Source organism: Cinclus cinclus, chromosome 20 (assembly GCF_963662255.1).
Source record: "Cinclus cinclus chromosome 20, bCinCin1.1, whole genome shotgun sequence".
NCBI lineage: Eukaryota > Metazoa > Chordata > Aves > Passeriformes > Cinclidae > Cinclus > Cinclus cinclus.
Window position 1 is genome coordinate 11,567,417 of NC_085065.1, and position 27,637 is coordinate 11,595,053.

Sequence of the window (27,637 nt, forward strand, 5' to 3'; positions counted from 1 at the left end):
CAAACGTGCCCAGGAGTCATTGCATTGAGGAGGGAAAGCAGCTCCTCACGGCCTGGGGTGGGATGGGCAGGACACAGATGGGTTCAGGATTATGACAAGGTTTATTTGGGGCTGGACCAGCACCCCAGACATCCCCAAATCCCCAACCCTCACTCCCAGACCCAGCTGTAATGTCCTTACACACCTCAGCAGCAGCACCAGTGGTGATAGTGCCAGAGATGGGTTCAGGTTTCTGACGAGGTTTATTTGGGATCAAACCATATCCAAAACCCCTGCATATCCCAATCCCCACATTACCCTCACTCCCACACCCTCACAGCCGTGATATCCCTGAGCACTTTCAGTGCCATGATTGCTCCCACAGCCTCCAGCAGCAGCAGGACAGTGGCACCAGTGGCAATGGCCCCGGCTTGTCCCCGCAGCCACGCGGCCAGCGCAGCCCCACAGCCCCCTGTGTGCACCACAGCCCCGGCTGCTGCCGCCCCCAGCCCCAGCACCCCAAATCCACACTGGATGTTGGGCACAGAGCCGTTCTCCAGCGGGTCCTGGCAGCAGGAGGCTGGAACGCCACACGCCTGCACGCCCGGGGCGCTGCAGTTGAAGTACCTGTGGGAGGGACACAAATGTGGGGTCACACACGCTCAGGGTGTGGGGATGGGTTCACCTATGACCCCAGCCACAGAACTGGACAAAAACTGTGGGTGCCAGCTTAACCCTCTCTTTTCTGGACATTCTGGGGCTCTCACCACCCCAAACACGAGTCCCCAGCACAGACCCCCACAAAGAATGGGGGGGGGGGGGCGGTCCTCAGCCCTGTGGTGGGGTCCCACAAAGGAGGTTTTCAGCCTTGTGGGGATGGGGTTCCACATCCAACAGAGTTTTCAGCCCTGTAACAGGCATGGTGTCCTACACCCAACAGCTTCCAGCCCCGTGATGTGTGATGGTGTCCCACAAAGGAGGTTTTCAGCCCCATGGTGGGCATGGGGTCCCCCACCACACCCCCCTGGCCCTGACTCACGGGTTGCTCTCCCAGTCACGGTAGGACTCGAGGCCACAACACTGGAGGCTCCGCTGCACCTCATCCACCAGGAACTGCAGGTCAGGATCCTCCTGGTAGCGCAGGAGGCAGAGCAGCAGCAGGTCCTGCAGCTCGTCCTGCAGCCGCCGCCGTGCCAGCAGCAGCAGGAGCCCCCCCAGCACCTCCAGCCCCCCAAAAGCCAGCACAGCACCCAGGAAGAAGCGGAGCAGGCAGGGGCTGGCTCGGAGAGCACCCAGGCAACCAGCCAGGGACACAGCGCTGGCCCCCAGCCCTGCCAGCACAAAGAGCAGCATGGGGTCCGAGCTCAGGGGCACCCCCCCGGGCAGGGGGCTCTTGGCCAGCAGCCCCCAGACCCCCACAGCAAGGGTCAGCAGCCCCAACAGGAGGAAGAGGAGGTTCCAGAGGAAGGCCAGGTAGCGCACGCAGTGGCTGAAGGGGCTCAGTTTGGGGGCGTCGGGGTAACATATCCCGGGGTCCTGCTCGGCCATGTCGTCATCCTCATCATCATCAAAGGACGAGTAGGGCAGCTCCACCAGCCTGGATGCCTGCAAGGACAGAGGAGCCACTCACAGACCCCCAGAAGTGTTCCTCCAGCCCATGGACCCTGTCCCACAGCCGGACACAGTCACGGGCTCCTGGAGCCACCCTCCACAGCCTCTCCCAACCCCAACCCCACCCCTGCTCATCACGGGGGTCTGCAGGGGAGCACCCCAAAGACTCTGACTCGAAGGGACCCCCAGACCCATCCCTATGGAGACCCCCAGGGATGCAGCACAAAGGCAGCACGCTGCTACCCAGGGGTAAGGGGTCCCGTGGGAGAGGACTGGGGGTCCTGGGATTACCTGGGGCAGCAGCCGGGTGCCCTCCCCGGGGGGCTGGAACAGGCGGACTCTGCTCAGCGCCATTACTGTTACCTCGTGCCCGGACCCGTCACACTGCCATCATGTGAGGGGCTGCGGGCGGATTTAAATGAGGCTGTGCGTGCCGCCCCACAGCTGGGCACGATACCCCTACCCACCCCCACAGCTGGCCCCGATCCCCCCGTGCTCCACAGCTGGAGCCGATCCCTCCCTCCAACACCGCGGGGCCCCTCCGAGGGCACTGGGGGGGGAGCTGGTTTCATGCGGAACTAAAGAGCTAGCGCGGTGGGGGGAGGGGACATTTTTATTGTGGCATCGAGGCAGCAAGGGGGACAATTATGGCTGTGACACCGAGGCAGCACGGGGGGACGATTGGTGGTGACGCTCGGGTAGGAACCTTGGTGCGGCGGAACACGGGTGCTGGGCGTAGTAGGGCCGTGGGGGACGAGCGTGAGGGCTGGCCGGTCCCGGGAGGCGGCGGGCCGGGCCGGGAGGAGCCGGGAAGGGCCGGGAAGGGCCGGGAACGGCCGGGAGAAGCGGAGCGGGACGGGCCGGACCGGGCCGTGTCTGTGCGGCGCGGTGAGCCCCGGGCCCGCGGGCAGCACCATGGCCGAGACGATTGTGAGTGCGGCCGGGGGAGGGGCGATGAGGCAGCAGATTCCTGTGGGGCCGGAACGCGACACCGGGACGGGGGGCCGGGGCCGGGGCCGGCGGTGTCCGGGCCGGGCAGCGCCCCGAGCGGGGCCGCGGGTGGGTTTCCCGTGGTTTCCCCCGCGGGGATCGGGGCCGTGAGCCCGCGGAGCCGCTCAGCCGCGGACGGGGGCCTCGGGGCGGGAGGAGAAGGAGCTGCTCGCTCCGGTGAAGAGTTCCCGGCCCCGTCCCGGCGGGTTTGTGCCCGGGAGGGAAGTTGGGAGAGTGGAAAGTCGCTCCTGCGGGGTGACGGGCAGCTGTCCGTGTCCCCTGCCGTGCCCGTGTCCCCGTGTCACACCGGAGCGGTTGAGCGTCCCCTTTAGATCTGCTCGAGTCTCCGTCAGCGTTCCTGGGACACCGATATTTACATTTGTCCCTTCTCTGCCTGTCCCCAGAGGATTCTTCTTGCCCGTTCCCCCCAGATCTGCAGCTGCTGCCATGCAGGAGCTCAGGTTTCCCGGGAGCAGCTGGAGCCCCGTGGCTCTCCCCACTCCCTCATTGCCGGGGCTCAGCCACGACCAGTGCAGTGCCCAGTAACACCAGTTGGGCCGGTGCCTGTGTGAATAATTCCCCTTGGAAGGTCTGATCCACCCTCCTGAAGGTCTAATTCCATCTCTGAGGTCAGAGCTTTGGCCAAAGGTGTTTTCCTTAGAGCCAACTCGTTCCAAGAGCCCAGAGCGTTGCAATGATTCCCCCCCATGCTCACAGCCATCACCCAGTGCTGCCCCAAAACTGATGTTTCCAGGTCCTGTGGAAGATGGAAACGGGAGGGAGGAGTGGGGGACATCAGGCTGGGGGCTCAGGGTGGGCTCTGTCCCCCCTCCCTGACTCGGTGTTCCCTCATTCCCAGATTATCCGCGTGCAGTCACCGGAGGGAGTGAAGAGAATCACGGCCACAAAGAGAGAAACGGTGGGAACATTCCTCAAAAAGGTACCCCAGGATCCACAGTGCCTTCCTCCTTCCTATGCGATGGGACAGGGCTCCTGTGGCTCTGTCCTGTGGGAGATCGTGTTTAACCCCCCTGGCAGCAGCGAGGAACAGCATTCCATGTGAAAAAAACACACTTTGATTGGTGTAGATTGGGTTGTTCCAGAGGGAAAGTAAGAAATTTACAGAAAAAACTCCCTTAGCTTCTCCGTTGGGGCTTCCTGGGGTGGGAACTTTTCGTGGGAAGGACTTTTTGGGGTTCTCCCAGAGAAGTGGCAGCTGGGAAGCAGAAGGGGACCTGTGGGATGGTCAAACTGGCTGCTCCAGGCAGATCCCAGGCTGGCTCAGCTGCTGGATTTGGGCTTGGAATATGGTTTGGATGTGCTGTGTGTGCTCCTGGTTTTCCAGTCTGGATTTGGAGAGGGCAAGGGAGGGATGGAGTGAGATCTCAGGAATTCTTGGCTCTGCTGTGATGCAGCTGCTGTGTGTTTTTCAGGAATGAGCAGTTCTCCCTTTGCTTCCCTCCTGGAATTCCTCTGGAGCCCTGGGACTGGGGGTTCTTTGCTCCGTGACGTGTATTCCCGAAGGGAAGGGAATGGGAGCAGGTGGAAACCTTCCCTTTGTGAGTCACAGCTTTGTCTGGAGACAGGACAGCATTCCCTGACTGCATTCCCACCTGTGCCAGGGAAAATCCTGATGTTTTTCAGGACTGGCTCAGGGACACTCCCTGAGCCTCAGAGCAGCCTCAGCCAAGGCAAGAGAAGCTCCCAGGATCTCTGGAGCCTGTGCAGAATGAGCTGCTGCTTTCCAGGGCTCAGGTTACCTGAGGGAGCAATCAGACTGGAAAACACTTCCTGCCAGGACAAAAGCACCTGGAATTGCCTGTTGTTCTGGGGAAGGCTCTGTCCTCTGGCTGAGCTGGAGCAGAGACATGTTTGGGTTTATTTCCTGCTGCAGGGTTTGCTTGGAAGAGGAAAGTGGCAAATTTTCCCACCTGAGGTCTGTGTTTTATCTAAATCCAGGTCTCTCCTACCCGTGCTGTGGATTTGAATGTTGGAATGTTCACCCAGGGGCTGGGTTTGATGTTTAGGGGGATAGCTGTAATTAGAGAGGTATCAGATTGCTGCTTCCATACCAGGACTTAACCTGGATCTGCTTCAGAAGTGCTCAGGGAATAAAGGGCTGGAGAATCTTCCCTGTCTCTTCTGGCACATCCCATGGAAAAGTACCAAAAATGTCACTCTGGGTGTGCTCAGGATCAGGAATTAGCTCCAACCTGCTGTTCATGTGCTGTGGGATTTGTCTGCCCCCCAAAATGGATTTCTGTGGCCTGAGGAGCAGGAGCTGATCCCTGTGAAAGGGTCCCATTCACAGGGATTGCTCTGTGCTGCAAATCACAGCCAAGCTGACAGAAAAAAAACTGCTTTTCATGGCTGTGCTCATGTGACAGCTCCTCATGGCTCATCAGATTTGTCCTGTGGACAGGATCCTGTCCCTGACTCTGACCAAAGCCATGGGGATTGTTTCTATTAATAAAAGCCTTTCACGTCAGAATTTAGAGCACAACCTGGCAAATAGACAAACTTTCAACACCACTTTGAAACTGATGAAGTTCTCAAGGGGCCAAATGTGCAAATTATTTTTGCTGGGAAGAGGTGTTGGAGTGATTCCAAATAAACCAGACTTAATGTGAGCCGGGAAAACCTGCCTGGGGACTGAGGGGTGGCTGTTGTGGGAGTGAATTCCATGGGAGAGGGAGAAGAGGGGGGAAAACGGGACAGAACAGCAGGAAGAGTTTGAGTGAAGCAGCTGGGAGGTTGGAATGGAGCTGAGGGCAAAAGATGCACAGAGATGAAGGTGTGGATTGTGGAATTGTGGTTGCAGGAGGATGGGAATGACTTGGTGGTGTGTGCTGGTGCAGCTGGAGCAGGAAAACTGGGATCATGGAAAAGTTCCCCCCCTAGTCATGCACTGCTTGCCTGGCTGTAGCTGAAACTCTGCATTTGTGTTGTGTGAGGCAGAGACAGTTCTGGTTAAGTTGTTTCAGCTCCTGGTTTAATCCATTGCTTGTTTTTCCAAGTGTTTCCATCTCTTGTTATCCCGAGCTCAGGAATGGGGGTGAATTGAGCTGATTTTCTGCGGGAGAAGTTCTCTGGGATTAGCTGTGGCTCTGAGCCTCTTTCGTGAGGCCCACACCTCACACCTTGTCCCTTTTCCCTGTGTTCCAGGTGGCCAAGGAATTTGGGTTCAGGAATAATGGCTTTTCTGTATACACCAACCGGAACAGGACCGGGGAGATCACGGCAGCACAGAACAAATCCCTCAACCTGCTCAAGATCAAGTGAGTCCTCACCACGAGGGGGGCTCTGCTTGGAGCTTCCCAAATGGAAAAAGTCACATCCCAGGAGTGCCCAGCTTCCAGTATCATTCCTGGGACTGGGGACGGGAGGGCCTTGCTGGCTGTGCTGGAATGGGGGGGTCACAGTGACACCGGAGAGGTGGCTGTTCTTAGGTCACTCCTTGGGGTGTGTTTGCTGTGGGAAGGCTTCATCCTGGATTTCCTTCCCTAATCCCTGCTTTCACCTCCTTGTCCCAGCTTTCCCTGCCTCATCCCCATTTCCTCTCTCTCATCCCCAGCTTTCCCTGTCTTATGCCCCTCCTGCCCCCTGTATCCCTGTTTTCACCTTTACATCCCTGCTTTCCCTCCCTCACCCTCTTTTCCCTACCTCATCCCAGCTTTCTCTCCCACATCCTTGTTTTCACTCCTTCATCTCAACTCCCTCCTCCATATTTTTCTCTCAGCTTTGTCTCCTGATGGAAGGATTTGCATTTATTGCAAATAAAAGCAGGAAGAGGTGGCTCACACAGCAGCTTCCAAATGCCACCTCTGCTGGTCTGGTTGGAATCTGTGCGACATTCCATGTTCTTATATGGAAGTTGGCTGCCTGCTTGGAAGCACCTGCAGCTTCTTGGGTGTTGTCTCCCACACCTCCCACTACCCTTGTGCTGTTTCCCACCCTGCAGGCATGGGGATATGCTGTTCCTGTATCCCTCCAGCCCAGCTGGCTCCTCCTCAGAGACCATGGACACCTCTGTCTCCCAAAATTCCCGGCCTGGGGGTGCCCCCCAGGTGGTTGAAGATGAGATTGACCAGTACCTGATCAAGCAGGATGGGAAGATTTACAGGAACCGAGACCAGCAGCTGTAAGTGGGGCTGGGTTGTGTTCCTGCCCCTGGGTCTGGGTCTCACCAGAGCCTGGAATGGCATGACCCAGCCCAGCAGTCAGGAAATTACTGTGGGAACTGCCCTTGGCTCCATCTTGAGTGCCCTGGGGACGTTCTCAAGGGAAAACAGCCTCTGTTGTTGTCCTGGGAGGTTCAGTGGAACCCTGGTGAACCCAGAGAGGAAGCAGATGCCCAAATTTCAGGTTTTTTGGCAGTTTTCACTCAGAGCAGCTGTTGTTCTGATGTAGGAGAGCCTGATGCTCGAGCTCCTGGATTTTGTGTTCCTAAAGCACGTGGAATTCTCTAGATGAGAATGAACATTCTGCATTTTTCCTGGGCAGAGTTAGATGAGGTGTTGGGAAGGAATTCTACCTGTGAGGGTGGGCAGGCCCTGGCACAGGGTGCCCGGAGCAGCTGTGGCTGACCCTGGATCTCTGGGAGTATCCAAGGCCAGGTTGGACAATGGGGCTGGAGCAGCCTGGGATAGTGCAAGGTGTCTCTGCCCATGGCAGGGGGTGGGATGGGATGAGCTTTAAGGTCCCTCTAACCCAAACCATTCCAGGATTTGCTGTCCCAAGCAGGAGCAGGGAAACATGGAAGGGAAGGAGTGGAAGTATGCAATGGCAGAGGTTTAGAAGTGGGGTTTGGGTGTCTGCCTGCTCTGGTTTCCCTTCATCACATGTCTGCCTGACCTCTCCATGAAACCAGGAAGTCCCTTTTGCTCACAGAAATGCACCAAAGTCCAACTTCCCAAAGCTCTTCCATGCAAGAGGCTTAGGGAAACAAAGCAGCTTCTCTTTGTGTAAAAATAACACAACAACAAGTTAAACCCACCCAAAATCTGCTCTGGTCCTGCTAAAACATCCTCTCCTGGGAAGGGGGCTTTTATTGCTCAGTGTTAATAACTCAGTTGGGTCCTGGCCTGATGTCTGCACTGGTTGTTGCCTTGGGGCTGGAACCTTCTGGAATAAAACTCCTGAAAAGGTTGGAGGGAAAATTTTAAAGGTAAAACAGAATGATTTTCCCTTCCTCTTGGGGTTGTCCTCCACATGGTTTATCTTCAGTGCTGCAGCAATGAGGAAGTTCATGGAAAATCCTCCCTGACCTTCCCAGCTGACCATAAATGATGGGATGTCACTTCACTGGAGCAGTAAAGGCAAACCCACCACTCTGTGGCAGAAATGTTGCCTTGAACTTGCCCACATTTTTCAGAGGCATTGATGGAGTTGTTCCTAGCAGGGAGCCAAGGCCCAGGGGAGGCTGTGAGGATAAAAGGAGTTGTCTGGGCAGGTTCCTGGCTTTGGCAGTGTGGATCAATCTCCAGTGAAAGATGCTGAGTGCTTTAGCAGCATTTAACTCTCCTTTCTGTACATTATCTGCCACAAAACATCCCTTAAAAAAACTCCTGCAACTGAATCCCATCCATTGTTTCCACAGCCCAACCTCACTGCTCCTCTCCTGGGCCCTTCCATTAGAAGCCAGCACTGACCTGCTGCTGGGGATGTTTTATTGTTGGCTTAGAGTTTGTTTTTTTTTTTAAAGCACCACAAAAGGAGATGTTTTCCCCTCTGTAACTCTACCCAGCAGGACTTTATCTTCCTGATAAACACACACTTCCCTGGTTGTTCCTGCCTTCCCTGATAAAGGATGAACATTTTGGGTGGCTTTTTGTTAAAATCACCCTGCCACGTAGCGGGTGGAGAATTGCTCAGAGCTTGTGTGGCTTCCACACCAAACTTAGTCCAGAGAAACTTTTACAGGCTGATTTTCCATGATTAAATAAGATTTATTCCTCCTTCCAAATGAAATGAGATTTAATCCCAGTTCTCTCTCTCTGCCCAGGTGTCGCCACGGCCCCTTGGGCAAATGTGTGCACTGTGTCCCACTGGAGGTAAGAGCCCCAGGAAGGTGCTACAGACTCACCCAGTTCCTCACAGTAGGAACACTTTTCCTAGGAATGCTGCCTGCCAAGAGGTGGCAGCTCCAGGCTGGAATCCTGCCATGCACTGCCAGAGCTTCTGGTTCTGGGATCACTAAAGCTCAAGGCCTTTGTGGCCCTGAGTTGATCCTGGTTAAAGCTGGTTTTCTTCAGTAATGAGTTTAACAGAAAGTGCTTCAAGAAAGCTCCATTCTCCCTTGGTCTTCACTTTTCCCTGGATTTTCTTGTTTTGTCCCCTTTCTCCTGGATCCCAGCACTTCCCAGTTTAACCACCTGGCACAGGGTTCTCGGAGAAGCCTCATCCCTGGAATTATCCAAGGCCAGGTTGGATACTGGGGCTTGGAGCAACCTGGGATAGTGGAAGGTGTCCCTGCCCATGACAGGGGGTGGAATGGGATGAGCTTTAAAGCTCTTCCCAACCCAAACCACTCCATGGTTTTCTGGGTTTAGTGACACCTCCAAACATGCTGGGCTGTGTAACCTACGGCAGGAAGCAGCAGCCACTCCTCCAGAGGGGATCCTGGCTGTTCCAGGATGGCTCTACCCCTCTACTGGAAGTGCTCTGAGAGTCCTTGGCCATGTTGGAACAGCTGGGACCGTTGTTTGTTGTTAGATATTGAAAAGAAAAAAGCTTTTTGCCATTGAGATTCTGATTTGTGGCACCAATCTGTTCCTGGAGCAGCAGGCCACCATAAAACTCCCTGTTGTAAAGCTCCACTCTTTGCATCTCAGTAGTAGCTGCCTTGAAAATGAGCCTGAATTTCCCTGATTGCTTCCACATTGGCGGGGTTGAGTGTGGAACATGCATTTGCTGAGGGATCAGAGTGTTATCAGACAGGTGTGTGACCTGGCTCTGCTCTGTGCTGTGTTTTTGGCAGCCCTTCGATGAGGATTATTTGAACCATCTGGAGCCTCCTGTGAAGCACATGTCATTCCATGCCTACATCAGGAAGCTGACCGGAGGGGCAGACAAGTAAGGAAATCTCTGGGTTTAAGGAAATCTGGTTGGGGCTTTGTTTTTTTTTTTTTTTAACGCAAATGAAAGTATAGACAGATCTCAGTGTTGGACACGAGGATTGACTGGCAAACAGAGGAGAAAAAACACGTTAAAATTTGAGGTTAAAAGGAAAAGGCAGGAGGGAAAAATTAAGTCTGTCATTTTATGTCCCCGTTTTATTTCTATTTTTCCTTTTCCTGTGGCACTATAATTCCTTCCAGGAAACTCTCCTGATGGAAGGAAAGAAGTTCCCCAATTACACCAAGCTCCAAGCCTGTTTCTCTAACTTGGTGGACATAAGTTTCACAGAGCTGTAATCTTCTCCCTGCTATTCCTAAATACCATAAAGACTTTTAAAATCTCTCTGGAAAATGGAGCTCCAGTCCATGAGACTCCCATTTGAAGGGAATCTCCCTTTCCAGGAAGCCTTTTGCACATGAAAGGACAATTTGCTGTGGTGCTGCAATCTCTTTACTTCCCACACACTCCGTAAATGATTGCTCCAAAAGAATTTACTGTGCTAACAGCAGCCTCTTCTTCCCCTTCTTCCTTCTCTTCTCCCGCTTCTCTCATCCCTCTTTCTCCTGCTTTTTCCCTCTCTTTCCTCTTTCCCCTTTCTCTCCCCCCTTTCTCCTCCCTCCTCACTCAGAGGGAAGTTTGTAGCCCTGGAGAACATCAGCTGTAAGATCAAGTCGGGGTGTGAGGGACACCCTCCCTGGCCCGAGGGGATCTGCACCAAGTGCCAGCCCAGTGCCATCACCCTCAACCGACAGGTGAGAGGAGCTCAGGCACCTGCCAGGGGACCTGGCTTGTAGTCTGGGAAATGTGACTTCCAGAAAAACCAACCAGGAACACAAAGCCTCCAGGCCTTGCAAAATGGGCTCCAAAATGTCCTGGGTCAGAATTTCCTCCCAGCGTGAGGACTGAGCTGGCAGCACTGGTGGTGCATCCTGGTGATTAATCCTGCAGCTTTTCCTCATGGGATCCAAAAGGCCACTCAGGTTCTGCTTGTTTCCTCCTAAATTTCAGTGTTCTTTTCCCAGCAGAGGCTCTTGGGGTGAAGATCCCAGTGAAGCCCTCACCCTATGGGGATGCTCAGCACATCCCATACTTCAGGCTGAGCAGGGAGCAGTGCTGAGGGGTGGGAGCTGAGCAGAGGGAAGAGGGAGGGACCCCCCCAGGCTCCCCCAGCCCTGCTGTGCAGGATCCAGCTCCGGAGGGTGGTGTGTGTCCTGGGAAGGGACTGGAGCCAGCAGAGGATGGCCTGACACTTGAACTTTGTCAAACAGAAATACAGGCATGTTGACAACATCATGTTTGAGAACCACACAATTGCAGATCGCTTCCTAGACTTCTGGAGGAAGACAGGGAACCAACATCTGGGCTATCTGTACGGCCGGTACACGGAGCACAAAGACATCCCGCTGGGAATCCGGGCGGAGGTGGCAGCCATCTATGAACCCCCCCAGGTGAGACCCAGGGCCCTCAGGGGCCAGCTTTTTAGTTTGGAAAACATCACACAGTATTTCCAGCTGCAAGGAAGACTCTCCTGAGAAACGGTGAGACCCAGGGCCCTCAGTGTCGACTCAGAATCAGGGAACACACAAATACCTTTTTAGTTTGGTATTTCCAGCTGCAGCTCCCTCAGGAAAACTGTCCTGAGGAAAGGAGTACATGATTTGTGTCCTTAAATTCACCATCCACTGCAGCCACAGAATGAATTTTAAACTCTAGTTTTACTTTTTGTTGTTTTTTATCCTCGGATGATTTAAATCCGGGCTGACTGTAACAGTGAATTTCACTTTTAATCTTCCATTGATTCTTGGCTTTCCAGAAGATTCTGTGCTAGGAAGAAACAGTTGCAGCCCTTGCTTCAGTTCCTTACCAGCTCTCCGGGAAAACTGAAGCAGCTTAATTAGATAGAATGAAGTCTAAATGATTTGAAGGCAAGATGATTTAGAGGCTGAGGATGGGTTTGGCTGGAGCAGCTGGAGTCCCCACTAGGTGGGGCACAGCACCACTCTTCAGCCGAGTGCTCCTCATGTATTTCCTTCCTCCTCATGGTTTCTGCACGGCTGCCAAGTAAAATCCAACAGATTGTCAGTGGAAAAGGAACAAATGGGAGTGTGGCTTGAGAGCAGAGTGGCACAGGGAGGTCTCTGGGGTGACACCAGTCTATGGTAATGCCCGAGGAGAAGCCCAGACCTCTGCTCCCACCCTCTGCCTTGCTGCCCACAGTGGCTGTACTGTTTTTTTTCCCCAGTTCTGTGTCACTAACCAGTGTCTCTTTGCTTCAGATTGGCACCCAGAACAGCCTGGAGATCCTGGAGGATCCCAAAGCCGAGGTTGTGGATGAGATCGCGGCAAAGCTCGGCCTGAGAAAGGTCAGGATGTGTCAGATCTCATGTGTCTGTGTGTGGCAGGAAAGCGGTCAGCAATTCTCTCCAGCTCCATGGGGTTATCCAAGACCCTCTAGGTTATCTAAATCTTGCTAAAGTGTCAGCAGCTCTTACATTTTTAGGTCTGAAACCCAATCCAGAGGATTTTCTCAAGCACAGGCCCCTCACAGGGCTGTGTGGCTGCAGTAGCAGGAGCAAAGCAGCACAAACTCCATTTTCTCTTTCTTTCCCCTCCAACAGGAGCCATTCCTGGGATCATCTCCCTGGCTAGTGCTAATTTGGCCCAGATGGAGCTGGAGTTGCCTCTGTGCTCCGTTTCCAGGAGCAGGGGCTGCTCTTGGATTGTGTTCCCCTCCTTGGTGCTGCAGGGAGTCAATGGTGTGTGGGGCTAGGGGTGCAGGTCCCCCTCAGTTCCAGCCTGCAGTGATCCCATCACGATTCCCTGATTTCCTGACAGCCCTCCAACCTGTGCTGATGTTTTCCGGTTTGGGAGCAGCGTTGGTATGGTGGGAATGCCAGGAATGGGATGTACACAAAACAAGATTTGACTTGCTGGAGAAAACCCGCCTGGGAGAAGGCTCAGTGCAGACTGTAAACATCTGGGGAGGGCTTTGTTCTCCCAGATAAGATCCCACCCCTTGCCAGAGGCTGGAGCAAAAACTCCTCCGTGTGTTATTTATTTCCATGTTCTCCCATCAGATATTTTTAATCCATGGGACTTAACACATCACCAAGTGCTGCGTGCAGGGTTTGGTCTGCCTGGGCTCCAGGGGAGTTGGTATGGGTTCTGCCTTGGAAGGGTTAATGCTGTGGGAGCTGGGGTTGGCACCTGGGTGGAGAGGGATCATCCCAAGCTGTGTGTACGTGTCACACCTGTGTGGAAGGATTGCTCCCAAGGTGTTTGGATACATGTCACACGTATGTGAAAGGATCCACTGCAAGCTGTGTTTGCACCACAAAAAGCAGCAATGTGCTTTCTGGGGTCAGTGCCTACTCCAGTTTGGAATGAATCACGCTCCTGTTTGGAATGAATCACACTCCAGTTTGGAATGAATCACACTCCAGTTTGGAATGAATCACACTCCAGTATCAGCTTTCTCTCAACCAATGTGTGCAAGGCTCAAACTGGGATTGTGTAAGAGGTTCAGAGCAGGGCCACACGAGCTGCTCTGTCACTTGTGGGCGCTGGATCCTGCTCCAAACTCTCCATAGGAAATGCTGGTGGTGGGAGCAGGTGCTGGCACAGAGGCCTCCTGCAGCCTCGAGATCTTTCCATGAAAAAATATTCCATAGTGAAACCTAATGCTGCAGGTGCCCTGGCTGGCCAGCTGGCATGCTGCTGCTCCTGGAAATGGGATTCCAAGGAGCCCAGCACAGCTGGGAGAGCCATTCCTGCAGGCAGTGTGCACAGGGCTGACAGGAGCCAAGAACATCGTGTCCTGTGAGCAGAAAATGTCTGAGCTCTTCTGGTTTCCTCTTTCCTTCTTTTTTTTTTTTTTGTTCTTTTTTTCCTTAAAGCAACGTTCTCCATCCCTTTGTAGGTTGGCTGGATATTTACTGACCTGGTCTCAGAAGACACACGGAAAGGGACCGTTCGATACAGCAGGAACAAGGTGAGATCCAGGTGTGACCCAGTGAATTCCCAGTGAATTCCAGCTCCTGTGCCAGGCAGAGAGCTGAGCCAGGGCTGCAGGTGGCACTGGAATTCTTGGGAGTGGGGTTTTCCAGGCGCTTCTGAAGGAAAAGGAGCTCGAGCCCTTAGAAATGTTGGGATTGAGCTGTTTGGGAAGCAGGCAGAGCTGTTGGAGCACTTCACACCCCTGCTTTGAGGAAGTGGTATTCATGGAATCTTGGAATAGTTCTGGTGGGAAGAGACCTTAAAGCCCATTCAGTGCCACCATAAGGGAAGGGACACCTTCCACTGTCCCACAGTGCTCCAAGCCCCAGTGTCCAGCCTGGCCTTGGACATTGCCAGGGATCCAGGGACAGCCACAGCTTCTCTGGGCACCCTGTGCCAGGGCCTCACCCTTCTCATAGGGAAGAATTTCTCCCCAGAATCCCGTTTATTCCTGCCCTTTTTAGGACTAAGAAAACTCCAGGGAGTGGAGGGGAATGTGAGGGACAAACCCAGCAAGGCAGAGTGACTCAGAGGATGTTCCCATGGGCTGGGCTTTGTGACACATACGTGGCTCAAACTTCGACCTCCTCAGCTTCCTGCCCTTTTAAACCCAGTGATTTCCATATTTGGAAAGTGAAACTTGATTTAAAAAAAAAATAAAAAATAGGTGTGTGGAGGTGGGTGGGACTCGATGTGGGACAGTCCTGAGGCAGCCCAGGGCTGGGGAGCTGACAGGTCACATTCTTGTCCTGCACTGCACAGCAGCTTTCCACGAAAGCGTGTTTTCCTGGGGTGTTGGTCATTTTCCTTGGCTGCAGGCCAGGGAAATAGGTCTGGGCTACAGTCACCTTGTCCTTTGGCTGATTGGAGTCCGTGCTCTCCCCTCAGGACACGTATTTCCTGAGTGCAGAGGAGTGCATCACAGCTGGCAACTTCCAGAACCAGCAGCCCAACATCTGTCGCCTCTCTCCCGATGGGCACTTTGGATCCAAGTTTGTCACAGTTGTGGCTACAGGTACAAACTGTCCTCAGCCCTTCACCTGAATTACCTCTTGTTAGTAGAAGAATATGCCAAAAATTACATGTCCTGCTCCCCATCTGTCCTATTTAACAAGGGGTTTCCTCTGTCAACTAAAATACTTCCTCATTCTTTGTTTTATCCTCTCTACAATTACTCACTCGTTATTTATTTGCCTGGTTTTTACTTTACAACTGTTTAAAGAGGAAGAGTTGAGGCTCAGCCCCACCTCTCTGACCCAGAAATCACTTTCTGCCTGCAGCCAGGGCAACAACTGTTGCTCACTTTTTGTTTCAAATCCTGAAACTCCAGATTCTGTTGCCTGGAAGCAGCAGTGGAGAACCACAACACTCAAGAGTTATGGATTAGTTCCTCCTTCAGGAGGGATCTTTACCTCCCTCATGTTGCTGACAGGGGAAAAAAATCTGTCAGGGGGGGAAAAAAAAATGTTTGGAAACATTTTTTTGGCTGAGTAAAACAGAAGTTCCTGCAAAGTGCTTATGGTTAAATCCTCTGGTTTTCAGGGAGTCTCTGTAGATGGGCTGGGCTAGGAGGGGGACACTGGCATGTGCTAAGAGGGCTGGAGTGTTCCCAGTTCACTCTGTTCTTCTCCATGAGATGACACATGTCTTCATTTAAACCTTCCCTGGAGCAGAATCGCTGGTTCTGGCTCTGTTTAACACAATGAAAAAACCCTCATGACTTCCAAATAATATCCAGAGTGAAAAGTGAAAGTGGGATGGGACACTGCCTGCCCTGAGCCTGGCTTTGTAAGGGTTCCCAGGGCCTTTTTTTCCAGTGAAAAAGCTCTTGTTTTAGTTAACAGGCCCATGCCTGTCCATTCCAGACTGCTAAACACATCCATCTCTCATTAAGTATAGATCTGTATCTCTCTTTATGTATTTATTTATTTAATTTTTTTAAAACAAGGTGTTTTACTGAGCAAACACACTGCAGTAAGGCCTTCCCCCATCCTGGTCTATGTTCAATTTCTAGGAGTGTTTGTTCTGGAGCAGTGAGTGATTGAGGTTACAGATCAAAGGGTAGAAAAGGAATATTTCCTCTTTGCTGTTCCAGCTGATTTCATTCTCCTCTGTTCAATCAGCCCAGCAGGTTCCATTTAAACACTTGAGTCCTTTTTGTGCTGCAGAAATGCATTTGGATAGTTCGCCTCAAGTTTGCCTTTAAATCCTCCACATGGATTAATTCCTATTCCCTCCTGAATTCCTAGCTTTGGAAATAGTAACGTTTTCCTACCATCTGCCTCCCCCCCTCTCTTTCCAGTTGTATTCCAGTGACACATGACCTGATGTTGCTTACATTATCCAAATGAAAGTGCCAAGCATGTGATCCTTCCATGAGCCCGGCTCCTAATTCCCACTTGCCATGTCAGATTTCCACCAAAGCATCCAGTACAGGCTGAGAAAACACTGTTCAGGCCTGGCATGACCAGGTGATCTGCAGCTCAGGGATCCTTGGGAGTGAAACGGGGCCACAGGAGCTGCATGCCTGAGTTTTGTCTGGAAAAGGAGGAGATGCCTGCAATGTAGTGGAGGGTGATGCTGTGAGAGCCCCCAAAAGGGAAGATCATCTTCCTTGGAGCTCCTGGCAGAGCATTCCTGCTGTTCCCTGGGCTCTGTGCTCTTGGGATAGTTGTGGAAATGTGTGTGGCTATAAAAATGTGGAGTTTAGAGGGAATTCTTGCCATGCAGCAGCACCAGCAGCTTCATCTCGGTGTTCATCACTGTTAGCCTTGTGTTTATTCGTGGAGTCTTGGAATTGCCAAGAAGGTTGGGAAAGAGGTTCAAAATCGAGTCCAACCTTAGTGCTGCACTTCCAGTTTCTGTTGGAGTTACACCCAGGAAATCACCCCTATGCAGGATTTTCAGGAAGAATTTCTTCATGGGAAGGGTTGTGAGATGGAGTCCCCACCCCGGCGGTGTCCAAGGACGTTGGTCTGGGTGACAGTGTGTGGATCGGGCACAGATCAGTCTTGGAGCTGTTTTCCAACCTCAGTGTTCCCGTGATCTTTAACCATCCTGTCCTCCTCCAGGTGGTCCTGACAACCAGGTGCACTTTGAAGGGTACCAGGTGTCAAACCAGTGCATGGCCCTGGTGAGGGACGAGTGCCTGCTGCCCTGCCGGGACGCGCCAGAGCTGGGCTACGCCAAGGAGTCCAGCAGCGAGCAGTACGTGCCTGATGTCTTCTACAAGGTGAGGGCTCAGGGCCTTGGATGTGCCCCTAGATCCAAGCACTGATCATCAGGAGCAGCAGGGAAAAATGTGCATCCAGAGTGGGTCCAAAATACTCAATTTCATGGAGTCATAGGATGGTTTGGGTTGGGAGGGACGTTAAAGCTCATCCCATTCCACCCCTGCCATGGACAGGGACACCTTCCACTGTCCCAGGTTGCTCCAAGCCCTGTCCAGCCTGACCTTAGACACTTCTAGGGATGGGGCAGCCACTTCTCTGGGTAAACTGGGCCAGGGCCTCATACCCGCTCACAGGGAAGAATTTCTTCCCACTATCCCATCTAACCCTGCTCTCTGGCAGTGGGAAGCCATTCCCCCTTGTCCTGTCATTCCATGCCTTGTCCAAAGTCCCTCTCCAGATTTCTTGGAGCCCCTTTAGGCACTGGAAGGGACTCTCAGGTCTCCCTGGAGACTTCTCCAAGTAAGTATCTCCAGATGAATATCCCCTCCTCTGGACTCACTCCACGTCCTTCCAGTGCTGAGGAGCCCAGAGCTGGAGCTCTGCAGGAGGGCTCTTGGAAAGACACGAGGTGTCACTGCTGTTCCTGCCTGCTGCACTTTTGGGTTATTGGTGATGGATGGAATGTCATTATTCTCTTGCCAGTTGTTCTGAAGCCCTTCAGCCCCTCCTGTGCCTGCATGGCCGAGTTGGGAACTCTGGATCAGGCTCCCTGTGGATGCTGATAGCGCTGCTGCTCCAACTCGGGGCTCCTGCCCCATGAGCAGGGACAGAGGAATTAATTAATGGCACTGCTCACTGGCTAATTAGCCATCCATCACCCCGCTAGTTATCTCCTTCCTGTCCTGTGTGCTCCTGCTGCCTGTGGTAAAGCTGTCCTGTAAGGAGCACAGGATAAGGAAAGCTGCCTTTGTTTGGGAGGAGTGGAATGAGGGGATTGTGCTCCAGCAATGGGAATAGAGCTGGTCAGTGTGTACCTGCATGCCCTGAGCGTGGGACTGGGAAGTGCTGCTTTCCCTGTGAGCCTCCATGGTTTTCACCCCTTAGTGCCAGACTGCTGGCTTGCCTTGACCCCACCTGGAAACAAGGAACACCTCTGGGCTGAATCCAGTGCTGGAGAGGCAGAGCAGATGGAATCCTGCTCTCTCTGGAGCAGGCAGCTTCCTCCTAGGAGCTGATAAGCCGGGGCCGATCACAATCCAGTGTGCAAAGGTTGGCCCTGAACGTGAGGAGGATGAGATCATCTCCTGGCATGCCCTGATCCTGCTCCAGATGCTCCAGAGCAGCCCAGGCTGTGCCACACTCGGGCAGCCCCACAGGAGGTCCTGCAGGCCTGTGGCCCACATGTGGCCCACCCGGGGTGCTGGGAGCAGCAGGAAGCTGGTGGGTGTTCCCAGAAGGGCTTCACTCCCATCTCTAATCTGAAGCAGGGAGGTAAACAAAATGGGAACGGATGGCTCCAGCCTTCCGTGGAAATTTCCATCATCCACTGGTTCACTGGGGCGGGCTGTAGCTGATTTCATGTTTTAGAGTTTTTCTCCCTGATTGTCCTTTTCATGGAGTGCTCAAGGATGGCCCTGCCGGGTGGGATTCTCCCTCAGCCTTCAATGGATTTGGCTCTAGGATCCCTCAATTATTTTTGAATGTTCTTAAATCTGTGGAAAGCTTAGTCACTTCTGGCTTGGGAAACCTTTAGGGTCCCATTAAATGTGCAAGGCTTGAGATCAGAGACACTACCTCATCCTGGGATGGTGACAACAGCCGTGTCCAAGCCCCAGTGAACTCCAGGTGGAGCAGGAATCTAGTGGCACAGAATGAAATCTTTGGGGTCCTGTACCTTGCTCTCCCTTTGTCCCCAGTCTGTGATATGGGGTTCCCCTCTGTGCTGACCCCCCCAGCCAGTTTTGGTGAGAAAGCTGCACTTTGGAGTAGTTGCTGTTTACTCTGGGACTGTGCAGAGAAAAACCCATGTGTGTTCCCATACAATATCCAAGTATTCATCTGAAAAGCCCTTTAGCATGAAAGGAGCTCTACAAATTAATTCTAATTGGATGAGGACCAGGAGGCCGATGTTTGTGGAGGGTGCATGTATTTATAGAACAGCCAGATGTGAGGCAGGATCTGAGGAACTCGGATCTGTCCAAGGCCAGCGCTGTGGATTCACCTCCAGCTTGCCAATGGGAAAAGGGGCTGCTTTTCTTCCATGGAAATGGGAAAGTTGATGGCACTGGCATTGTCCTGTGGTTTTTCTGAGCCTTTCTGAGCTGGGTGGTTTCTGTATTTCTTTACCATTCCCTTTCTGTTGGCCCCTTGCCTGCTGCTCTGAGGAGCCACCCCCTTGGAGTTGGCTTTGGACACGCAGCCGTTGCTGTCCTGGCTCAGGAAGGGAGAGCTCTGCTCCAGTGGGGAATTCGAGGGGTTTGGGGACTGTGAGAACAAGTTCCTTTGCTCTGAGGTGCCTCCCCAGGTAAGATTAGCCAGGAGGAAGAACGGATCCCTCCCGGCCTCCAAGGGTGTCTGGGAAGCGTCAGGGCTCAGCACTGGTTCCAGCTGGAACGGGGCATAACCAGCACATGCTGCTTGGCCAGCTTAGCACACAGAGCTCAGGAAGGAGTCCATGATGTGCAGACACAGACACAGGTTGGGATAAAGACCCTGTGAGTGAAGATGGTGATGTTGCAATGGCCACATCACCCAGTTTCTGAGCTGGATGAGGGTAAGCCCAGCTGAGTATTCCACACGATTTTCCATCCTGTCTTCAGTACTTGAGCAGCCTCCTGTGTCCGTCTGGTTTTAGAAAACAGCTGGATTGATTTGGATTTCACTGAGAATGTACCTTGGGTTGATATTCAACACTGAGGGAGTGCTCAGGGTGCAGCTGGGGGATCCCTCCCTGGGGCTGCTGCACCCAGTCCCTGCTCTCACCTCCTCCCAGTTCCCTGGCCCAGGAACTCTGCAGTGCTGAACTGCTCCACCATTAACTTCATCAACTCTGGGAAGAGATTACTGATGTTCTACAGACACTTTAAAACTCCTGGATAATTGGATTTGGGGGCTGGCTGGCTTTGTCTCTTATCACAGGTATTTGTGACAGCTCAGTGCAAACACGATGTCATCATCATCCTTGCAGTGAATTGCATTTTCCAGCTGCCTTAACATCCCCCCAGAGTTTCTTTAGGATGGTTTAATGTGCCTCCAGAGTTCCTTTGGGAGGGTTTAATATTACCCCAGAGTTTCTTTGGGATGATGTAAGACAAAAGACCTTTACAAGCATTGTGCAAGAGCCCTTTGCCCTCGAGTCCTGCATGTGCTCTGAGGTCTCCTGTGGTTGATCCATGTCTGAGCCCTGGCCTGGCATCAGTGACACGTGTCCTATCCCTCCCTGGGACAGCCCCAAGCCAGGACCCTGTTTTTATTAGAGCCCAGCAGGACCTCTGAGGCAGGCTGTCCTACCATGGCCCTGGAAATCCTCTTCCCAGGGAGAGTCAGGCTGCGGGGAGTGCTCACTGACGGGGAAGGACTTCCCTGGCTGCCCTCCCACCAGCTCATGAGCCACCTTAGCCTTAAATGTCCCAGCTGCTCCGGGGAGGAGGATGCTGGATTAGCTCAGCAGGAGTCTCCTGGGAAGGGTTTCAACTCTCCCTGACCTGTCACTTTTGGAGAAGTCGCTTCGTTTCTGCGCCTCAGCCACGCTCCCCGTGCAAGGGGCAGGACTGCCCAGGAAAGTGCCTGGAAGTCAGCAGAGGGAAGAGCAAAGCTGGGATTTATTCACACATGGCAAGGACAGATGGCTGCCAAGCTCTGCCGTGCCTTCAGCAGAGGGAGCAGGTCAGGAATAACGGCGTGGGATGGTGACGGCGTGGGACGTTCACGGCTGTCCTGGGACACAGAGCCTCCCTCCTGGCTGGCAGCTTCCCGGGCTCCTCACTTGGCTGCTCCTCTCACCCTCCGTGGATAATCCTGAGGCCACCCAGAAGCCTTCCCATCCTGCCGAGGTGTCTGTGTTCCCACCCTTATCCCTGTTCACCTTCATCCCTGTGCAGCTCCTGCCTCCAAACAGTGGGTTGAAAGCTCTAATCCCAGTTTTGTTACAATCTCCACTGGGATGATGCATTGTCCAGACCCTCCAGGCCTTGCTGCTGGATTTTTGTCCGGAAGCCAAATGCTCATCGCTCCATTAACCCCTTCCTGGCCTCCCTTTGGAGCTGGTGCTACTGGGCTTTGGGGGTCTCAAGCTGCAGCAACAACAGGAGGGTCCTGGTGATGCCGAACTCAGGATAAGGATCTTTCTCCCAGCAATCCCAACTTGATGTTCATTATGGCCTTTAAAGTCATCGTAGTGGTGGGAGAGGAATGTTGGGGTTTGGGGGGACTGTCCTGTTACGATCAGAAGACGTCCTGGGCTCCGGGGGGAGTGAGGTTCCAGTCTCTGGATGTCTTGGAGGCCTCAGCAGCATGCCATGAAAAAGCAGGCATTTAACATGGAAATCCCCAGAGGGGGAGATTAAAGCCAACAGGTGCTGGAAAAATGTTTCTGCATATTAGAACTTAATTATATTGGAAAATTAATTCCAGATGGGCTAATTATGCATGAGTTGTTGCAGGTCCCTTCATGCAGGGGCAGGATTGTGTTTGGGAAGATGACTGGATCTGATTCCTGCCTCTCGTGGTATCACTGAGATCTAGAAGCAGGTTGGCTCTGGGGTCCTGTGATCTCCCAAAAAAAGGCTCCATGGCTCCTCCTGCTCCTGTCAGAGCCAGGGAGATCTGAGGCCACAACCTGTCACGTTCCAGGAGCAGAGATCCTTATCGGGATTGCCTTTCAAAGGAGCTTCAAAGACTTGAAGGGAGATTTTTTTTACAGAGGGAACAGTTCCTGGGGACAGGGGGTGCTTGGGGAGGGGGTCGGGAAGGGGGGCTGTGCCTGGAGGGGAGCAGCATGCTGGAGCCTGCTGGGGCGAGGTCTGACTGGGAGAGGGATGGTACTGGCTGCTGCTCCACATAGCTGTGCTGTGTAAACACCAGGGAGAGTGGGGGAGTGGTGTTGGAGTGGTGTTCTCTGGGAGAAAACATGGCTGGGAGAAAGGGGAGGGAGTCCTGGTATCAGCCGTGGGCAGTGGAGCCCTGCATGGTGCTCCCTGGCTCAGCCCAGGGAATGCTGCTCCTAACCCATGCTGGAAGAGCAGGACTCGAACCCTTCGGGGGTGACAGCTTCAGATCCAGCTCCTGCCACCCAGAGCCCATGGAACGTCCAGTATAACGTCCCTGACTGGGAATTATGGGCGTATGATTTATGTGGGGCTCCATGAATGATTTATGTCACGTTAAGTGATGATTTAGGGAGAAAACACAACCCCCTCGTACAGAATCTTTAATGAAAAGTGTCAGTTCTCTGGGATTTATTTCCGAAGCAGCGTTTGAACCCGGCGTGTTTGACATCAATCATGTCTAATTGTCAGGTTATGATTAATGAACATATGCCGGCCGTTTGTCTGCCTAATTAAACTTTATGTTCTCTTCGTCTGGCAAAGCAAAACAAGTTTACGCCATGGGATGTGCTGGTTCCGAGGGTCTGGGTCTGAGAAAGTTCCCAATTCCCAGATGAAGAGTTGGTTGAGGCGCTCCTGGACTGCAGAAAGGCAGATTTGCTTTGCCTAAGGAGGCAGAGGTGACTTGTCCCTCTGTTTGAGATGGGACTAAACACCTAAATGACATTTAAAATCATGGAATTGTAGGATATCTGGAGTTGGAATGGACCCACCTACAAGGGTCATGGAGTAGAATCCCACCTTTACACTCCGTGGATAATTCCAAGCCTCTCTCTAGTGGGAGACAAAGTGGTTTGTGACCCTGCACTCTCTTGGTCCACAAGGAAACAGAGATCCTGATTGCAGAGATGCCAGAATTACAGAGATCTCCAGCCCCAGGGAGCAGAAGGGAACTGGGCAGGCCTGCACCACCCATCAAGGTTCTTTTCCACACCCTCAGAGGTCTGCCAGAGCTCAGGATTCTGTGTGAGCATCTCCATGGCAGGATCCCTTGAGCTTCACACCACTTCCACGCTCAGGAATAACCCAACTCTTTTTCTTTCAGGACATAGATAAGTTTGGGAATGAGATCACCCAGCTGGCTCGCCCGCTCCCGGTCGAGTACCTCATCATAGATGTGAGTATTCCCTGCACGTGTTTGCTTCCCACAGGAGATGGTCAGAGAGGAGCAAACCCCTAACTACCTCTGAAATTGCCAGTGAAGGGGATTCCTGAGACAGATTATCCTCCTCTGCCGGCTGCTGCCAGGCATTCCTAGCAGGGAGGTGGCTGTCCTGCTCCATGGGGTCAGTGTGGTGCCAGGGAACACATTTGTTTTCCAGGAAATCACTGCCTGGTGCCTTATCACAGCTCTGAGCTGGCCCAGAGCCACATGGCCGGGAAGCAGCAGCCCCAAGGACCCGTGTCCCGGGCACTGCCTAATGAGTAAACTCCAGAGCAGCAATTAGGGATCCATCTCTTTTGAGTGACTCAGCAGGTTGTCCAGAAATGCCTTTCCTTGGAGGAGGGAATTCTCTCTCTGGCAGGGCTTGGCCAGAGCGGAGCTGCTGCCAGGCACGGCACAGCTCAGCCCTGGGGCTGGGAAACAAAGTTACAGCGTGGAAGGCAGGAAAGCAAATAATTGGGATGCCAGATGATATTGCTGGAGTTGGAGGTGGTGCCAACAACCATTAGATCCACCTGGAGCAGCCCCTCCGGTCCAGCTGCCCCGGGCACAGGCAGTGCCAGAGCAAGGGAGTTCCTGCAGGAGTGAAGGCACCTGTTCCTGGGATATCTATGGTGTTACTGGAATGAAAACAGAGGGATGGAATGTGCATTAGGATCCCCCCAGGACCTTCCTACAGCAGCAACTGCCTGGCACAGGGCACAGCTGTGCCAGGATTGCTGTATCCCAGTGACCTGTGCAGAGAGGGATGCTCTCCATGGCATCTGTCAAGACCAAACCCATCATGTCCCTCCAGCTTCCTTAGAAAGGGAGCCAAGAGGTGTGGTGATGGAATATCACTTCAAATTAAATTCAAAACCATCAGATCCCTGCAGGGTCCCTCACTGTTTGGCTGAGCTGGGATCATGGCTGTGGCTGTTCTCAGCTATCTGGAGGTGCTTCCCATATCCCACTGGTCTCTGATCATCCTTCCTTGAATTTTTTTTCTTTTTTTTTTTTTTTTAGATTACTACAACTTTCCCCAAGGATCCAGTCTACACTTTTTCTATTTCTCAAAATCCATTCCCCATTGAGAACCGCGATGTGCTGGGAGAAACTCAGGTGAGGGGTGATTTCTCATGGAGCCAGGTTCCACAGGCATGGGCTTTTCCTCCCTCGTGCTCACTGACATCTGCAGAGGGACAGCTGTGCCCTCAAGTCACCCCTTCCTGGCTCAGCTTGCCAAGGTCCTTCCTGCATGGAGCAGTGTCTGCATGCCAGTGCTGACTGCCGGATCCACGAGGGGATCTGGGCTCCCTGTGCCTGCCAGGCAGCTCCAGCCCCATGGTGACAGCACAAACCTGCTGACACTGGGGTCTGTTCCTGCTCCCAGAGTGCTGCCTTCTCTTCCTGGGTGGAATCTTTAAGCACAGAAGGCTGTTTCTGCAAAAGGTCAATGCAGAGGATGGTGAGGAAAGGGCTGCTCTGTCCTCTTCTCCCTCTTTTCTGTAGGAATAAGGCTGGAATTGCCTGGCTCCCCCTCAGCACCTCTTGGATCTGAGATCAGCTCTGTGGGTGCTGGGGTTGGTCAAGAGGAACTCCTGTGGATCCAGAGATAATTTTTCCTGGAAGTTGTTAGCTGGGGTTTCAGTCAGCCAGGCGGGGATCTGATTTTGGGAATGTCCCTGCACATTGCAGATGATAGCCAGAGGGACAGGAATATCTGCTGGTGGATCCAAATAAGAATTGACTTATCTTCATTACTGTCCCCTCTCCCTAGGACTTCCACAGTTTGGCCACATACCTGTCCCAAAATACTTCCTCCATTTTCCTAGACATCATTTCCGATTTCCATCTGCTCCTCTTCCTGGTCACAAATGAGGTCATGCCTCTGCGGGTACGTAACAGGGCTGGGAGGGTCCTGTCCCTACACCACCACCCCCCCATCCCAGGGCCCTCAGCCCCTCCAGCGGTCCCTCAAGTGGGTGGAGGTGACCATTCCTGCCATCCCATGACCCTGGGCAGGGCCTTGTGCTGGCTCTTGCCAACCAAGCTGTTGGGAGAAGGCTTAAAGAGTTTTAAAACCTTTTTTAAACTCTAAACACAAAGCCCCTGAGCTGCTGGGAGCACTGAGAGGGGTGGCTGTCCACATGATCCCAGAGCCAACTTGGCTGCAGCTCCCAGAGCTGGAAATGTTTTAAAAATTATCTCAGAATCAGGAATTTGGTGGGAACAATAAGGAGATCAGAGCCCCCAGAACTCAAGGTCCTGGCTGTGCAGCTCTGCTGCCCTTGGCCGGGCACCGGGGGCCTGGCGGCTGCCCCGGCACCGCCGCAGCTTCCTGGTGAGATCCAGCTGGGCTGTGTTTGCCAGAGGCTGCGCATGTGCGAGGCAGCCGGGATGACCGTGGGCAGCTGGAGATCAGGATGGGAACAGGGATGGGGGCTGGAGTGCTCCAGCATGGAGGTATTGCACCTCTGGGAGTTGGGACTGGCCCGCAGTGCCAGGGCACTGGCCCACAGGGGTAGGGAATACCTGCTGGAAGCAGAGGAAAGGAGCTTTTGGGGTGTTAAGATCTGTCTGAATGCTAGGGAGCAGAGGGATAAACCGGAGCACCCCAAAGATGTTGGGAAAGGGGCAACAGCTCAGATTCAGGGTCCTGCCTTGCACTGAAGGGGTCCCTAGTGCTCATTTCCCACCTGTGACTTCCAGGACAGCATCAGCTTGTTGCTGGAAGCCGTGAGGACCAAAAATGAAGAGCTTGCACAGACCTGGAAAAAATCAGAGCAGTGGGCGACCATCGAGCAGCTCTGCAGTAAGAGAGGGGTCCCTGGGGCAGGGTGTCCCTCAGGGAAGGGGGTTCCTTGACCCTTGGCAGAGCTGGATGGGGGTTGTGTGGAGCCACTCCCAAGCTACCAGAGGCTGCTGGAGGCTTGTGGGGAGAAAGCTGTTCCTTAGTCATGGAATCCTGGAATAGTTTGGGTTGGAAGGGGATCTTAAAGCTCATCCCATCCCTTGCCATCTTCCACCAGACCAGGTTGCTCCAAGCCCCATCCAACCTGGCCTGGAGCACTTGCAGGGATGGGGCAGGACTGGTGAGTGGGGCTGCAGGGTGGGATGAGCAGCGGGGTCCCAGCACTGCCCTGGGCTCTCTCCCACAGGCACGGTGGGTGTCCCGCTCCCGGGACTGCAGGAGTACGGCGCCATGGGGGGCTCGTCACACGCCGTGGCCACGGCCATGTGGCCCTGCCAGCACTGCACCTTCATGAACCAGCCAGGCACGGATCACTGTGAGATGTGCAGCCTGCCCCGTTCCTAGCCCTGCTCCTGCCCGGAGCCACCTGGAGCGGCCGGCGTGGCACCTGTCCCTTCCCTCTCCTCCCTTCAGCTTCCAGTCCGGGCTGTGGAGCCTGGCACGGGTGGCTCCAGCCCCCCAGTTACTCCTCGCTCCCTTTTTGGGGGCTCCCAGCCCGGACAACCAACACTTTCCTCAGCCCATGTATGGGCTTGGCCCCCCACCATCCTCAGCTGCTGCCAGCCTGCCCTGGGGGAGCTGGGGGGCTTAGGGAGCTGCCCGTGCCTGCTTCCTACCCAGGGGGAGAGGGAGGCTTTGGCATCTCCCTGCCCACAGCTTTGCTCTCATTCCCTGCCCGCCTGAGTGCCTGGATCCCGACAGCTCCAGCACTGACCAGCCCTGGTGGCACCGGTAGGTGGCTGTGACGTTCGGAGAGCAGGACAGGCACCCCTGGATACCGAGCACGGGGTGGGCACGTGCCAGCTCGTGGCTTGGCACTGCTTGGTGAGCTTTGGCACCCCATGGGGGCTGAGGGAGGGGTGTCACCTCTGGGTGCCGTGTCCCCCCACTGTGCACGGTTGGGGTCCCAGGGAAGGGTTGTGGGGCAGCCACGTAACTCGAGGTAACCCACCTTGCCTCCATCGTGCCCTGGGACCCAGTCCTCCAGTTGGTGCCTTCCCACATCCCTCCGAAGCGTGTCCTGGCTGGAGCTGTGGCTCAGCGGTCTTGCACCCCAGCCTCCCTTCAGCATCCAGCTAGGGCTGCCCTCGGCACTGCTGGGCAGGGGAGACTGGTAGGCGGATACTGGAGGGGCTCAGCCCTCCTCTCACAGGGCCTCTGACCCCCAGGCCCATCCTGGAGCTCCCCAGCCCTGGCTCCATGGGCTCTGGTTCAATCCCAGGGGCACCGGTTCCAGCACTGTCCCATGTTCCCTCATGGGAGGGGTCCGGAGGGCCTGTCCTGCTGCAGGACAGCACTGCCCAGACCCCAGTGGGGCAGGGACCCCCCACCTCTCGCTGGGGCTTTCCAAAGGCTTCATCGCACAGCTCGGCTCCGGGCTGTGGTTGCTTTTCCCCTGGGTGTGCTGGGGTTTGGGGATGCAGTGCTGGGAGCGCCCGGGCCGGGCTGGGCTGACCCAGGCGCGTGGGCTGCAAGTAACGTGGAATAAAAGCACCTCAAACCAGAGCCTCCTGCACTCTGTCACCTGTCCCGGGGTGCTCCACAT

The 27,637-nt window shown here is 54.0% G+C and overlaps 2 protein-coding genes across 5 annotated transcripts; one reads left to right on the forward strand and one right to left on the reverse strand.

Annotated features, from left to right (window-relative positions):
* Positions 1 to 299: 299 nt before the first annotated feature.
* Positions 300 to 1,944, reverse strand: TSPAN10 (tetraspanin 10). The gene is made up of 3 exons (XM_062506492.1): positions 1,882 to 1,944; positions 1,019 to 1,584; positions 300 to 606 (listed from the first exon to the last, which is right to left on the reverse strand). Exons 1-3 carry the CDS (start codon positions 1,942 to 1,944, stop codon positions 300 to 302), a joined length of 936 nt encoding a protein of 311 aa, XP_062362476.1.
* A 435-nt stretch (positions 1,945 to 2,379) lies between these two features.
* On the forward strand, positions 2,380 to 27,597 carry NPLOC4 (NPL4 homolog, ubiquitin recognition factor). 4 transcript variants are annotated; one of them, XM_062506267.1, is made up of 18 exons: positions 2,380 to 2,520; positions 3,440 to 3,520; positions 5,746 to 5,858; positions 6,542 to 6,721; positions 8,585 to 8,633; positions 9,560 to 9,654; positions 10,328 to 10,451; positions 10,968 to 11,147; positions 11,976 to 12,062; positions 13,619 to 13,690; positions 14,584 to 14,710; positions 16,767 to 16,927; positions 22,798 to 22,893; positions 23,019 to 23,090; positions 24,144 to 24,239; positions 24,898 to 25,014; positions 25,830 to 25,932; positions 26,279 to 27,597. In XM_062506267.1, the coding sequence occupies exons 1-18, from the start codon at positions 2,506 to 2,508 to the stop codon at positions 26,434 to 26,436; spliced, it is 1,926 nt and encodes a 641-aa protein (XP_062362251.1). In that variant the 5' UTR covers positions 2,380 to 2,505; the 3' UTR covers positions 26,437 to 27,597. The 4 variants fall into 4 exon arrangements, with proteins under 4 accessions (XP_062362251.1, XP_062362253.1, XP_062362252.1 ...); XM_062506269.1 differs by lacking the exon at positions 24,898 to 25,014; XM_062506268.1 differs by lacking the exon at positions 22,798 to 22,893.
* The last annotated feature ends 40 nt before the right edge of the window (positions 27,598 to 27,637 follow it).